The 14,538-nt window shown below is 43.7% G+C and overlaps 2 protein-coding genes across 5 annotated transcripts in view; one reads left to right on the plus strand and one right to left on the minus strand.

The window, feature by feature from the left end:
* LOC137535121 (gastrula zinc finger protein XlCGF57.1-like) overlaps positions 1–14,538 on the plus strand; it is a 273,394-nt gene that overhangs the window by 100,593 nt on the left and 158,263 nt on the right. The window contains exon 4 of one of the 2 annotated variants that reach the window (XM_068256931.1): positions 6,781–6,822. In XM_068256931.1, coding sequence (XP_068113032.1) covers positions 6,781–6,822 — 42 coding nt within the window. Of the gene's footprint in view, positions 1–6,780; positions 6,859–14,538 lie in introns of those variants that run through there. The other variant, XM_068256932.1, reaches the window with a different exon arrangement.
* Positions 549–12,050, minus strand: LOC137535119 (gastrula zinc finger protein XlCGF26.1-like). 3 transcript variants are annotated; one of them, XM_068256925.1, is made up of 6 exons: positions 11,991–12,040; positions 10,410–10,597; positions 9,473–9,548; positions 9,258–9,355; positions 6,370–6,811; positions 549–3,282 (listed from the first exon to the last, which is right to left on the minus strand). In XM_068256925.1, exons 3-6 carry the CDS (start codon positions 9,501–9,503, stop codon positions 2,087–2,089), a joined length of 1,767 nt encoding a protein of 588 aa, XP_068113026.1. In that variant the 5' UTR covers positions 9,504–9,548; positions 10,410–10,597; positions 11,991–12,040; the 3' UTR covers positions 549–2,086. The 3 variants fall into 3 exon arrangements, with proteins under 3 accessions (XP_068113026.1, XP_068113027.1, XP_068113025.1); XM_068256926.1 differs by lacking the exon at positions 10,410–10,597 and having other exon boundaries at positions 549–3,279; positions 11,991–12,050; XM_068256924.1 differs by lacking the exon at positions 10,410–10,597 and having other exon boundaries at positions 11,991–12,050.

Below are 14,538 nucleotides of genomic sequence, written 5' to 3' on the forward strand. Positions count from 1 at the left end.
TTGAATTCACTAAGGTGTTATAGATTTATTGAACATCGATAAAACATTTGATAAATATAGAACACCTTAGTGAATTCAAAATGAGATTTCACCCATGAGGTAAATTATCAAACGTTTGATAAAGTGTTTGATAAAGTTTAGTGAATAGAGGCCATAGTGTACTACATCCGAGTTTATTATCGTGAGATTATACTGTATCTGGAATGATCAATAATTTTGATTGGTTTGGGACAGAAATCTATCAAAATTGTGATCAGGCGGCCATGTTGGGCCATAGATCTCCATCTCAATCAAATCTCCTGGGAAAATAGTTTAGTGTATGGACTCCATTATACTTAAATATCCTATTCATGCTTCCTTTTTGATGGGTGGGTTATTCTCCAGAGGTCACCGTGGATTTCAGGCACAACTGGAGAACACAGATCTGTCCATTTACAAGGATATTTTTTAACTGTCATATTGATTTATATTACAGTCAGCATCAGGTGTGACACTCTCATCCAATCAGGACAAAAATAAAAACAGGAGAGAGATAACACACATCCGTTCTTTATTTATTACGTCCGATGATTTTATAAAATAGCAGAATGAAGCAATAGAGTACAGAAGAAAAGAACAGGCAGCTTCACAGCGACAAATAAAGAGATTCCTTCCCACTAATAATCCTTTAATAAATCATCAACATTCCCACACTCTGCACTGTATAAAAAAATGCTTGCCTAAATGATTTATGGCAGTTTTATGTATCGCAGAAACATACCACTTAACCGTATTATACTGTAAAGGTGGCCATGCCTCTAGCGATGGGCAGATTCGACAAAGAGACAAATGTCTCTCTGATGGAATATGATTAAAGAGACATCTGTCAGCTGCCCCATACACCGCAGCAGTGTTCTCCCCAGAATTTTTTTCCAGCCAGGTGGCATGAAAAAGTAGGCGGGTGGGGCAATTTGAGAAAATGCAGGGCCGGTGCTTCTGTGCGCAACTCTGCTTATAGCATAGGAGGAGGTGAGCCGATGACAGCCGGGTGCTCACCAAAACTAGCCGGGTGGAGCACCCGGCTAAAAGAGCCTGGGGAGAACACTGCGCAGGCTGACTCCCGACCAAATTCAGCATGAAGCATCTGGGAATCGGCCAAGTTCGCCACATCACCGATGCCCCCTAGTTTATAAATGTGCCTCCTGTGTGCATTTATATATTACCTGTCCTGTGAGGCCACCGCACAATGCACATCCATCTTTGGAATCCCCTGCTCTTCCATTAGCGCTATACACACCACTGGCATATAGCATGTGGTGCTTGTGTGACGTCACAGACGTGCCACGCCGGCGGCATGTAGATCCCTGAGCTAAGAGCAGGGGATTCCAAAGATGGATGCGCTTCGCGTGGTGGCGTCACAGGACAGGTAATGAATAAATGCACACACGGGGGCATACTTCTACACCAGGGGGGTAGCGCCAAGGGTTTAGTCACGTTCGTCGATTGTCCCGATATCGCTCGCCATGCACCCAATCGACCAAGACAGCTCGACATTGCATTATGTCTGATAGATACATGCGACTGATTTCAGGCTCAAATTGGTCACATCGTCAATCAGGCATTCTCAATTTTCATCTGATTCGATAATAATTATAGAAATCGGATGGTCGATTGGCCGCCAAGTGGAGAGATGTATGGCCACCATAACTAAGATCTCTGGATGGAGTATATTTTCTGGTCTCTACAAGGGCGACATTTCTGAGTGAAATAATTCTCTAAACATAGAAAAGGAACGATTACTTGTGTGACTCCTCTGATCTATAATGTGGTCTCTTTATAAGGAAGCCTTGCCCTCTCAATGAAAAATCGACTTCCCAGGGTGATGTCACCGTGCAACCTATGGATTTCTTACTAAACCATTTCCCACTCTCGGAACATGGAAAAGGGACACTAACTTGTAAAGATGGTCAATAAGATGCTTCATGCAAATTCTATGCAGTTCATGACTCAGCAATCAGAATCCTGTGACTTTTCATTAGCCCAATTCCCAGCCGCATACAATTTGCAAGAAATCTGCATTCCATCACCAGCTTCTCACCGGCCATCTCTAACTTGTATGAACTCTCTGATGTCTATTCAAAAACGGCTGACTTGTGAAGCATTTCCCACACTCTGGACATGAGAAAGGCCGCTCGCCAATGTGTGTTCTCTGATGGCCAAGTAGACTTTTTCGACTTATGAAACATTTTCCACACTCAGAGCAGAAAAAGGGCTGCTCGCCTCTGTGAACCCTCTGGTGGGTAAGAAGGTTTTTTTTGTACGTGAAAACTTTCCCACACTCTGAACAGGTAAAGGGTCGCTCGCCTGTGTGAGTCTTCTGGTGGATCAGAAGAGCTCTTTTATCGCTCAAACACTTCCCGCACTTTGAACACGAGAAGGGGCCCGAGTGCCTCCTCTGGTGGCAGAAGAGGTATATTTTCTGAGTGAAACCTTTCCCACACTCTGAACAAAAATACGGCCGTTCGCCAGTGTGCATTCTCTGGTGGCCAACGAGGGCGGATTTCTGTCTGAAGCATTTCCCACACTCAGAACATGAAAACTGACTCTTGCCCGTGTGCCTTATCTGGTGGCTGAGAAGGTATTTTTTCTGAGAAAAACCTCTCCCACATTCTTCACAGGAATAAGGCCGCTCGCCGGTGTGTTCTCTCAGGTGGTCGAGAAGGGTTTTCTTCTGAATGAAGCATTTCCCACACTCTGAGCAGGAAAAGGGCCGCTCGCCGGTGTGAGTCATCTGGTGACGAAGAAAGGAACTTTTGTCACTCAGGCACTTCCCACACTCTGAACATGAAAAAGGCCGCTCCCCTCTGTGCCTTTTCTGGTGGTTGAGCAAGTATTTTTCATGGGTGAATCCTTTCCCACACTCTGCACACACAAATGGCCGCTCCCCTGTGTGCATTCTCTGATGTGAAATAAGATGAGAGGGTCTGTTGAAGCATTTGCCACATTCAGAACATTGAAATTTCTTTTCACCTCCAGATCTGACTGGACCAGATTTACTGGCAGGAGAATCCTGAGAAGTAGAGAGGTCATGTGATGCTGGAGGGGTATTTGGGGTAACAGGAAGTGACCTATCAGAAGTGTCCTCAGGATTAGAGGGATCTGGTGATCTCTCCTCATGGTAAAGTCTGTGATGAGTGTTTCCAGTATCAGGGTTTCCTCCTGGAGGATGCTGAGAGATGTCATTCTGTCCTTCAGGTAATACCAGATTCCTCTCCAACGTATTCCTGGCATGATGTTCCCCTGCTGGGAAATAATATAAAAACCACATTCATCATTCCTATTCTGCAATCAGGAGCCACGCCTGTTCATCCGGCTGGCAAATCTTCACACAGCTCCAACATGGGAAGAAATACAAAATCACTAATACAAAATACACAAGTTTGCTTAAAAAAAAAAAAACAGACGGTATCTGCAAATATGCAGCTTCAAGTGAGCAGGAAGTTACTCCCATAATGCTTTGCTTCAGGACAGTAAGAAAAAATACATATCATTCCTAACTGTTCCTAAAAGTCCAGTCATACATCCAGCACTGATGCCTTATATGAGATTATACAGAGCAGCATAATCCACTCACATACTTCACAATACCACCTGTGTTTTATATTTGGGTATAGGATAGGACAGGCATGGGCAAACTCAGCCCTCCAGCTGTTAAGGAACTACAAGTCCCACAATGCATTTGCCTTTATGAGTCATGACTGTGGCTGTAAGACTCCTGCAATGCATTGTGGGACTTGTAGTTCCTTAACAGCTGGAGGGCCAAGTTTGCCCATGCCTGGGATAGGATTTGGTCCCGTATTGGAAAGCATTGCTTCTTTAGTAGGGAAGCTAACTGACTACTTTCAGCCCTGGGCTGGGACCCACTAGAGAGATTTTGGCAGAAGTTTTGGATCGCCAACAATCTCCAGTGATTTCAAATAACGCTTTGCCAAAGTATTTAAATGGTGGGGAACCCACTAGTGCAATTGTGGTTAATCACAATAGTAGGACATGCAGTATAGAAGTGCTGCAAAAGCATTTTGAAAAGTGATTTTGCAGCAATTTGTGGGCCGAGCGTTTTGATTTTTAAATAAAGTTAATTATACTTTACAAATGTCCCTATGTCTGGCTTCCACCCGTAGCCACACCAGTGTTCTCCCCAGGCTCTTTTAGCCGGGTGCTCCACCCGGCTAGATTTGGTGACCACCCGGCTGTCATCGGCTCACCTCCTAACCTCCTCCTATGCTGTAAGCAGAGTTGCCCTGCATTTACATCTCGCCCCACCCGGCTATATTTTCATGCCACCCGGCTACTATTTCATGCCACCCGGCTGGAAAAAAATTCTGGGGAGAACACTGCACACCCCCTAGCAGAAGAGGTCACAGGCTCTTCTCTGATTGGTCCCAGAGAATCACCTATGACCTCTTCCATTGGGGGTGGGGCTGTGGACGGAAGTCGGACACTGGGACAACTGGTAAGTATAATAAAGTTTATTTAAAAAAAGAAAAGAAACACTAATTGGAAGCACTGTACAGTTTACTTCAAATGAAATCGGAGCGAAACGCAGTCACAACCGGCCTAGGAATCGCATCACTTGCACGATTTAAAAGCACTGCAGCAATTCCTAGTAGGTTCCAGCCCTAAAATCCTATTGGCTTTGGTCCTCCATGATATAACTGCAATACGAAAATATAAACTGTCCAACAAAACTAAACTTATAATACACTGAGAGTAGGGAGGGTCAATGGGATGCAAATAACTCTGAGTTGATGCAGAATTATGCAAATGTTTAAAGCTTATTTATGCAGCTAGAAAACTGACCAATCAGATTCCAACTTTGCTTTGTTCAACCCAGTCAATTTGCATAAATAATTTGCAGTACTCTGCACAGAACTGAATTATTTGCTTATCACTGACCCTCCCTATCTAAGGTATGTAACAAAGAAAAAATGACTTCCAACAAGGTCTCTATGCTAGAGCTGGACAAATACACGCACCGCACCCCCATCACACAGAAGTAGAAGAGACATTGCACTGGCTAAAGAAAAGAATGGTCCTTCTTGTGGTTCAAATGCATTTCTCATGCAGGTATAAACATACATAAAAGTGGTAAAAAACGCCCGGAAGTAGATAAATCAAAGTAAAAAAAAAAGAGCTAAAAATAGAAAAATAGAGGTGGCTTAGCTCAATAACAAGAAGTTCATATTAATGTGAACTTTGATAAACACATAAACACGCAACGGGTTTCATGTTTTATGGGTCAGAGTTGTATCAGAGCCAGGTACGTTATTTGGCCTGAGGAAGTGGATGCAGAACCACGAAACGTATTGCCTGTGCTTATTAGGATTCATTTTTATATGAACTTGTCGTTCTTGAGGTAAGCCACCTCTAGATTTCTATTTTTAGGCGTTTTTAATTCAGATTTATCTACTTCTGGTCGCCTCTTATCACCTTTGTGCTTTTCACGCTTCTTTGGAGTGGTGTACTCTGGTACCCAGTGGCTTTGCCATCAATACGACCTTTTGTTGTTTTTCCCAAAGTGTGACCACAACCACCTCCAGCCGGACACCCAAGTGGAGTTGGGTTTATAGATCTCAACCTGCTTTCAGTGGTTGGTTGCCCCTTGTGCAACCTGCTTTTGTGAGTACCCTAATCCTTTTTGTTTCCCATCACTTTTCTAGTGACATACTGCACCATCCAGGCTCCTGTTATCTCTGTCTATTTGAGGTGTTTGGTCACCGTACCTTGCACAACCATACATAGGCCCTGATGCACAAAAAGGCCAGCGCACACAGCAACCTACTAGTCCTAACACCAGGGAAGGACCACTATTAATCACTAGTAGTCCTTTAAAGGGAAGTTGGTCCAGGATGTTTAAACATAAAAAATTCACTAACCTGGGGCTTCCTCCAGCCGCTGGCAGCCATCCCGTGCCCGCGCCACAGCTCCGGTGGCTCCCGGTCCCCTCCGGTGCAGATGCTGACCTCGGCAGGTCAGCATCTACTAGCGCTCCAGCGTGTGGCCCACGGAGTTGCACTGATGTCATCCGGACTGTACTGCACAGGCGTAGAACTACTGCGCCTGTGCAGTACAGTCCGGATGACATGAGCGCAATTACTTGAGCCGCATGATGGAGCCCAAGTAGGCCTCTTGTATCGGAGGGGATTCCGGGCCACCGGCTGGGAGCGGAGCAGCGTGGAGGGCACTGGATGACAGGAGGAAGCCCCAGGTAAGTAGATTTGTTTTATTTTTAAACATCCTGGACATTCCCTTTAATAGTGATCATCTATTACAATGGCAGCAGAAAAATAGAAGTGTGAAAATTGACTGTAAATTGAGTTTCTTAGTTACCTGTGCTGGTATCTAGAAAGCGTTCCTCCACTTTAACTGTCCTCGTTATGTCACCCTCCTCCATAATCTTCTGATCACTGTTCACATACGTCTCTTCTTTTTCCTCTTTAATTATCTTCACTATTTCACCCTCCTCCGCAGTCTGCTGATCACTCCTTACAGACATCTCTTCTTCTTCCTCTTTAATTGTCTTCATTGCTTCACCCCCCTCCATAGACTGCTGATCACTCCTCACATATGTCTCTTCTTCTTCCTCTTTATTTGCCCTCATTATGTCACCCTCCTCCATAGACTGCTGATCACTCCTCACGTACGTTTCTTCTTCTTCCTCTTTTATTGTCACCATTATTTCACCCTCCTCCATAGACTGCTGATCACTTCTCACATACGCCTCCTCTTCTTCCTCTTTAGCATCAATTTTCAGAACAATCAGATCCTCACCCTACAACAACGGTAAGCCAGAAATCAAATCATTCCCATGAACACTAGTAATATGAAACTACATATTACAGGACACCTGTACTGAAATGTAAAATAAAACTTGTCTTAGTGCATTGCTCCTTCTCCAGTTGTTAATGCTGCCACTACAGCTGTCTAAATATGTCCTGTTTATGAGCGGTCCCTGGTAAAACATTCAGTCCACCATTTTTAAAATGGAGTCGACCACAGAACAGCTTCCGGGTCGCCACAAATTTCCCAAAACCTCTAACACTCATGCACTGTTTGTAAGTGAAAGGACCCTGATTGTGAAAATTGTGATTATCGTGAAATTATAGTGAAATTATTGTGAAAAGTATAAAGTACATGTAATCATATATAAATAAGAAGTACATTTCGCCCAGAGAAAAATGTGCTATAAATTACTTTTCTCATATGTGGCTGTGACTTTAGGTAGGTAGTAAGAATCTGACAGAAATGACAGGTTTTGGACCAGCTCATTTCCTCATGAGGAGTTCTCAGGGTTTTCTTTATTATCTCTATGTGAATGCCAGTTGCTCCGTCCAACTGCCAAAAAAGTGTGCAGCGAGCAGGGAGGTTGGCTAGCATATTTGTATAAATCCTTTTCAGGGAGTGTCTTAATAAAGAATAAAGGACATGCTGAGAATCCACCAGGAGGAGATGAGCTGGTCCAAAACATGTCTGTTCTGTCAGATTTCTACTACCTACTGTAAGTGACAGAAAGATAGGAAAAGGGTAATTTATGGCTCATTTTACTCTGGAAGAAACGCACTTCTTATTCGTATGTGTTTTCATGTATTTTAAATTTTACACTTTTCGTGATAGCGGCCGGTCTCTTAAGTGCATGAGCGATGGATCGCACAAGCTGTTCATCTGAGCATGCCCAGTTAAGTCTTGCTCGTGCACAGTCTGCAACCGCGAGATAGGAAGGAAGGCAGAAGAAGGTGGAGCATGTGTACAGCAACGAAAATCCTTCCTGCTTCCAGACTGAGAATGCAACTGGGATCCCAGTCATTGCTGCAATGTTATCTAATATGGCCACACATGGAGGACCTGAAGAAAACAAATGGCTAGGTAAGGGACTACATAGGTATGCTTAAAGTGGACCTGAACTCTTGCACAGGACATGAGGAAAATATAGAGAAATGCACCCTGTATGTATTTAGAGAGTATCCTGTGTAATTCCCCATCATCTGTGACTAAGCACAAGTTGTAATTTGATCTCTCAGCTGTGTCAACTGCCTGCCACTGCAGAGAAGGTAATTGGTAAACAAAGGATGTTAACCCTTTGTCTGCTTCCATGAAAGCAGGAAATAGAAAAACTGCAGATTTATCGCAGGGTTTGTATCAGCTGTAACAAAGAAATGTTTTTCTTTAAAGGTTATAATGCTGTTGCGTGTGTTTTAGCGCAGAGAGGAAGTTCTAAGTTCAGGTCTGCTTTAAATGCATACCCACAAGTTGAATCAGGTGTACTTTAAAGGGGAAAAAAACAAGACCTACTTACATGGGGCTTCCTCCAGCCCCTGGCAGCCTATCTGCCTACCTCAGCCGTCACAGGGTTCCCTCTGGGAAGGTCGGCATCTTCTGCACCTGCTCTAGCAAGCAGCCACATTGCTCACGATCACATGGCCTGGAGCATTCTGCGCTTCATTTTTTTTTTCTCCTTGGATGTGTCCTTTAAGTGACATGATGAGATAGACATCTGTATGTACAGTGCATAGCTCACAAATAAACATGCTGTGGAACTTTCCTTCTTTTTCTGCTTGAAAGAGTTAATATTCCGCTATGTACCTGACAGTTTTTCTCCCAATCAGTAGCTGATACCCCCTTTCCCATGAGAAATCTTTTCATTTTTACAAACAGATCATCAGGAAGCTCTGTATGGCTGATATTGTGGTGAAACCCCTCCCAGTGTGTGATGTCAGGACCACGGTTCTGACGTCACACTGTGGGAGCCTTGTTGCATTGTGGGAAATAACAGCTGTTTACCGCTGTGTCCAACTGTCAAAAAAAGCAAGCAGCATATCCTTCCACTGACATCACCTACCAGCAGTAAAAATGTCACCATGTGACAAATGTCAGAATGTAAATCAGGGAGAGGAAAGATTTTAAAATGGGCAAACACTGACTAAATCATCTTATATAATAAAACCGGAGGTGTCCCTACGTCATCGGTGTCCGTGTGTCCTTTCTACTGCGCATGTGCGCAGCACTGACAGACTGGGACAGGAGCAGGACGTCAGGTGGGTGTGCGCGTGCGGCGAGCGCATGCATGCACACTAACATGCTGCTTAGGTAAACTAGTTTATCCATATTTATTGTAAAAATGAAGCACTTTTTTATTACATTATTTTCACTGGAGTTCCTCTTAAAAGCACCATTTTGTACAACTGTGGACACAATTCTGAGATCTATTTAATCCCACCTACCCGATAACAGTGGGGGAAGGTGTGATCTTCCTGTGGAGAATCCTGGGAATAAAGAGGACCTGTCCATCTCTCCGGTGGGTTTCTGTTACTGGATCCATCTGTAGGAAACACACACACTGACTGAAAACATTGTCTCTATGAGATTATCAGATGGGGGATCTGAGTGGGCCCTCTGTACTGCTCTCTCCTGTACAAGAAATGAAGTCTCCTCTTACTTGGTGATGTGAGGGGCGGCGGATTTTCCATTGTGATGTCCCTGTAGAGGTCCTTGTGTCCTAATTCCTGCCACTCCTGCATGGAAAAATAGGTCAGTAAGTTACTTCTCAAATTTTCTGCAATTAGGAAATACGTGCCCACTGGGCATGGCACAGGTCAATAGCGGAAACTGGTTATGTCAGCAGGAACAGTTGGTTGTCAGATAGATGGATGCCCAAATAATGCAGATGATGGTTGCAGATGGAGTATGAGAGGAGTGAAGGAGATGTGAGGATTCATAGAATGTGGCTGAGTAAGACAAGTACGATGATTGAAAAATTAACATAATACGGTGATAAAAAGAATTGGAGGGGCGGGACACTGCCCTGTGCCTATGCGGCTGGGCAGAGATGGGCAGCTGTGTAGGCATAGGGCAGTGGGAGGATATATGAGGGATGCATGACGCATGGAGGGAGTGGCTACAGTGTGCAGAGGTAAGCATTATATATGTGAAAAGAATCAGAATCAGTTTTATTCGACTAAATTTGCACTTACACTTGCTTAACAGACACACACAAAACAATACAAGAACAGACAGTATATTACAAGTTCAGGACAGTATGCATGTTGAAGTGATAGTAAACAGGGTGAGAAGTGTTAATTTTCAATTCTGAGAGGTAATGCTTCCAGTCTTAGCATCTCTATCGTGATTCTGTATTAAGCATGGCCACCGCCTGAGGGAAGAAGCTGTTCCTGTGCCTGGAAGTTTTTGTTGCAACTGACCGGTATCTCACTCTTGAAGGCAAGAGCTGGAAGATGGAGTGAGCTGGGTGAGAGGGGTCAGAGGCAATCTTGGGCACTCTCTTTCTGCACCTGCTAGTGTAAAGATCCTGCAGGGAAGGTAAGCTACAGCCAAATCATTATTTATGCTGATCGGATGATGCGCTGCAGTCTCACCTTTTCTAGTATGGAGCAAGGGCCAAACCAGCAGGAGCATCCACCGTTAGCAAAGGGTCCCGTGTTCCTGTGGATATACTGCACCAACAAATCTCGAAGACTGAGCGGTTGTGTTGGTCCACTGGTTTCACATGAGTCTGAGCAGATGTCCCTTTAAAGTTTGCTCTATAAGTGACGTGCCTGAATGTCTGAGACAGAGACGGACCCCTCAATGACAAAGACCCTGGCCTTGCCACAAACACATCAAACAGCAATTACTCACATCCCTGGACCAGAAATCACCAGCCTGGTGCAATATTTGTGAAATTCGACTTACAGCAGGATAAGTCTGATTTGTCTAATGCAAAAAATCTTATATCATTTATTGATGTACATTAGCTTATATTGATGTACTCTTCATTATCAGTGTTGTCTGTAATGCTCTGTTTTGGGCGCTAATGTGGTTTAGGTGACCTAGCGGGAAACCTCGTAGGGGAATTCCACTATTGGTTGCTGTTTCAACATTTCTCCTATCACAGCAACCTCCTCAACTTCAAGCTTTGTAATTGTCTGAACAGTGGGGGCGCAGTTATTATCAAAACCTATTCCAACCCTAACGGTTGCAGAGGGTGCTGTCATTGGAGAACTGTTGACGCTGCAACCAATCACGTTAACAGAATTTCGCTATGAGGTTTCCAGCTGGGTCAACTAAACCATAGTATCGCCTTGTTTTATACAATGACAATAAAAAAATACAGTAAAATCCCTTTATGGTAAACTCCAAGGCCTAGGTTCTCAGCATGTGGTACGCGTACCCCGGGGGTACTTCTGATGGTTCCAGGGGGTACTCGGGCTTCACATACTTACCCAAGAATAACAAATTTAGACTTTTAGAAAATGATAAATCTTATTTAAACAACACCAAATTGGTGTTTAGCTAATTAAAAGCATTAGTAAATGCTTGGAAATTATTTAGAACCAATTATCATGTACTGTACTACGATTAAATATACATTTGTCAAGGGATACTTGTGATGTTTACTATGTTAGGGAGTATTTGGTAAGTACAGGGTTTTAAAGGGGGTACATACCAATAAAATGTTGAGAAACACTGTTCTAGTGGACTAATGGCTCCAAGGGTCCAGGAAATGTAGTTTACTATATCAGAATTGGTAATAAATTCTGTATTTATACAGACGCAGTTGCTGGGACCTGAGGATTGCGTTTACTATATCCAGAGGTTTACTATATCAGTGTTTACTATTATACTGTAACTACATAAAGGAAAGAAAAAAGGTCCAGTTGAAACAAGTAAACTTGTTTCTTTGTACAAATGCCCAGACCCTCCCAGCAGTAACAGTAATGCTGGATCTTCCAGAATACAGGGCAGAACACCCCTAAGCTATATACAGGGAATTATTTATGTATATTCCATTTGATTGACCTGTGTCTGTAGTACTGACAAGTCAAATACCATCTGAGAGACTTACTTGGCCAATAAAATGGATTCTAACATAATTCTGACAACTTCATAAGCAGTATTTATCATCCACAGGGGAAAATGATGTTACAGGCTGTAAATGTCAAATTAAATCGTATTACCTCCAGTTCTGCCAGATACAGCAATGTCTACTCTTGTAGTTTCTCCAACTTCACCCCTGACTTCCGGTCTGTTTCTTCTCTCCCTGTGTGATCCGCCTGGCAGGGGTGAGAACACCATCTTGTGGAAGTTTGAGGAACTGCAGCCTCATCCCTTTTGTATTGAAAAAAACCTCACTGATCATCAAAATACCAGTACACTGAAAGAGTAATTTGCTTGAAAGAAAACAGAAATATGGACGGGACAAATGACACGCTGGAAGTGTGAATTAGCTACGATCTGATTAATTAACCTATATAGTTACATAGTTACTTTGGTTGAAAAAAGACATACGTCCATCGAGTTCAACCAGTACAAAGTACAACTCCAGCCTGCTCCCTCACATATCCCTGTTGATCATAAAATCCCTGGATTAACATCATTGGCATTACCTAGTAATTGTAGCCATGGATGTCATTCAACGCAAGGAAAGCATCTAAGCCCCCTTTAAATGCAGGTATAGAGTTTGCCATAACGACTTCCTGTGGCAATGCATTCCACATCTTAATCACTCTTACTGTAAAGAACCCTTTCCTAAATAAATGGCTAAAACGTTTTTCCTCCATGCGCAGATCATGTCCTCTAGTCCTTTGAGAAGGCCTAGGGACAAAAAGCTCATCCGCCAAGCTATTATATTGCCCTCTGATGTATTTATACATGTTAATTAGATCTCCTCTAAGGCGTCTTTTCTCTAGACTAAATAAACCCAGTTTATCTAACCTTTCTTGGTAAGTGAGACCTTCCATCCCACGTATCAATTTTGTTGCTCGTCTCTGCACCTGCTCTAAAACTGCAATATCTTTTTTGTAATGTGGTGCCCAGAACTGAATTCCATATTCCAGATGTGGCCTTACTAGAGAGTTAAACAGGGGCAATATTATGCTAGCATCTCGAGTTTTTATTTCCCTTTTAATGCATCCCAAAATTTTGTTAGCTTTAGCTGCAGCGGCTTGGCATTGAGTACGATTATTTAACTTGTTGTCGATGAGTACTCCTAAGTCCTTCTCCAAGTTTGATGTCCCCAACTGTATCCCATTTATTTTGTATGGTGTTAGACCATTGGTACGACCAAAATGCATGACTTTACATTTGTCAACATTGAATTTCATCTGCCATGTATGTGCCCATATAGCCATCCTATCCAGATCCTGTTGCAATATAACACTATCTTCCTTAGAGTTGATGATTCTGCACAATTTTGTATCATCTGCAAAAATAGCAACATTGCTCACTACTGTATCCACTAGGTCATTAATAAATAAATTGAAGAGCACTGGACCCAGTACAGACCCCTGTGGGACCCCACTGCTAACAGTCTCCCATTTTGAGTATGATCCATTGACCACAACTCTTTGTTTTCTGTCCATTAGCCAGTTCCCTATCCAAGCACACAGACTCTTCCCCAGTCCTTGCATCCTCATCTTTTGCACCAGACTTTTGTGGGGAACAGTGTCGAATGCCTTAGCAAAGTCTAAGTACTATCACATTGTGATTTGCGCCATGCAAAGTTCTGCTGCATTCCCCACAGAATCTGGCTTTATTCAAAATAGAATGTGCCTCTTGGATACATCTATGGTTATGATTTGCCCAATCTGTTGGCATATGGCTTTACTTGCTTGCAGGGACGGCGGTCATGCAGACTCCATACGTCACTGCAGTCAAGCATCCACCTGCTGATATCTCATGCAGTCACGCATGCCACAACAAAATCCTTGCCCTGCTCCTACCTGCCTCTGTGTGAGTAATTTCCCCATCACAATTCTGATTGATTGCTGCTATATGCATAGACTGCCTCACACGTACTTTTATCAGCCTGGGCATCAGTTGCCATGCAAGGAATGCCTCAGACCGCTATTAGCCTGTGACATCTAGCTGTTTCATATGGACTGTTAATTAGCTGTGATAGTAGCTGCTATGCACGTACTGCGACTCCTATTAACCTGTGATATTGCCTGCCACTGCCCCCCACACGGACTGTTACACTTGCGGTAGACTGCCACGAGCCTGCCGCAGCCCCCCCCCCCCCCCACATGGACTTTACATATGGTCTTTACAGATTAACTGTTATCTATAACTGCTGTGTATGATCTCTCTAATAATCACTTGCATGCCTTTCCGCACTGCTCACACATGTCTCACTCTTCTCTCAATGTATGATACCCACTGTCAATGGTTATAACTCATGAAGTAGGCACCGAAACCGAGTAGGTCACAATCTTTTCTGGGACGCCACTGATACGTCGCGGGCGCAGCGTCGCTGCGGATCCGCAATACCTCCGATGCACTCCCTCCCATCTCAGGGCACCATCACCTATACCAGAGCTGAGCTCCTGGTATGGGAGTCCAAGGCCCAGGTACTGCCCTTGCGAGATACAGTCCAGGCTCACCTAGACCAGTGGACCCGTAGGTTCAGATACCGGCCTAGAGGGAGGAGAGCGGGCGCACAAGTAAGGCTTAAAAAGAAAGGACTGCAGTCACCTATCCCAGCCATTCTGCTAGCGAACGTCCGCT

This window comes from Hyperolius riggenbachi, chromosome 10, assembly GCF_040937935.1.
Source record: "Hyperolius riggenbachi isolate aHypRig1 chromosome 10, aHypRig1.pri, whole genome shotgun sequence".
NCBI lineage: Eukaryota > Metazoa > Chordata > Amphibia > Anura > Hyperoliidae > Hyperolius > Hyperolius riggenbachi.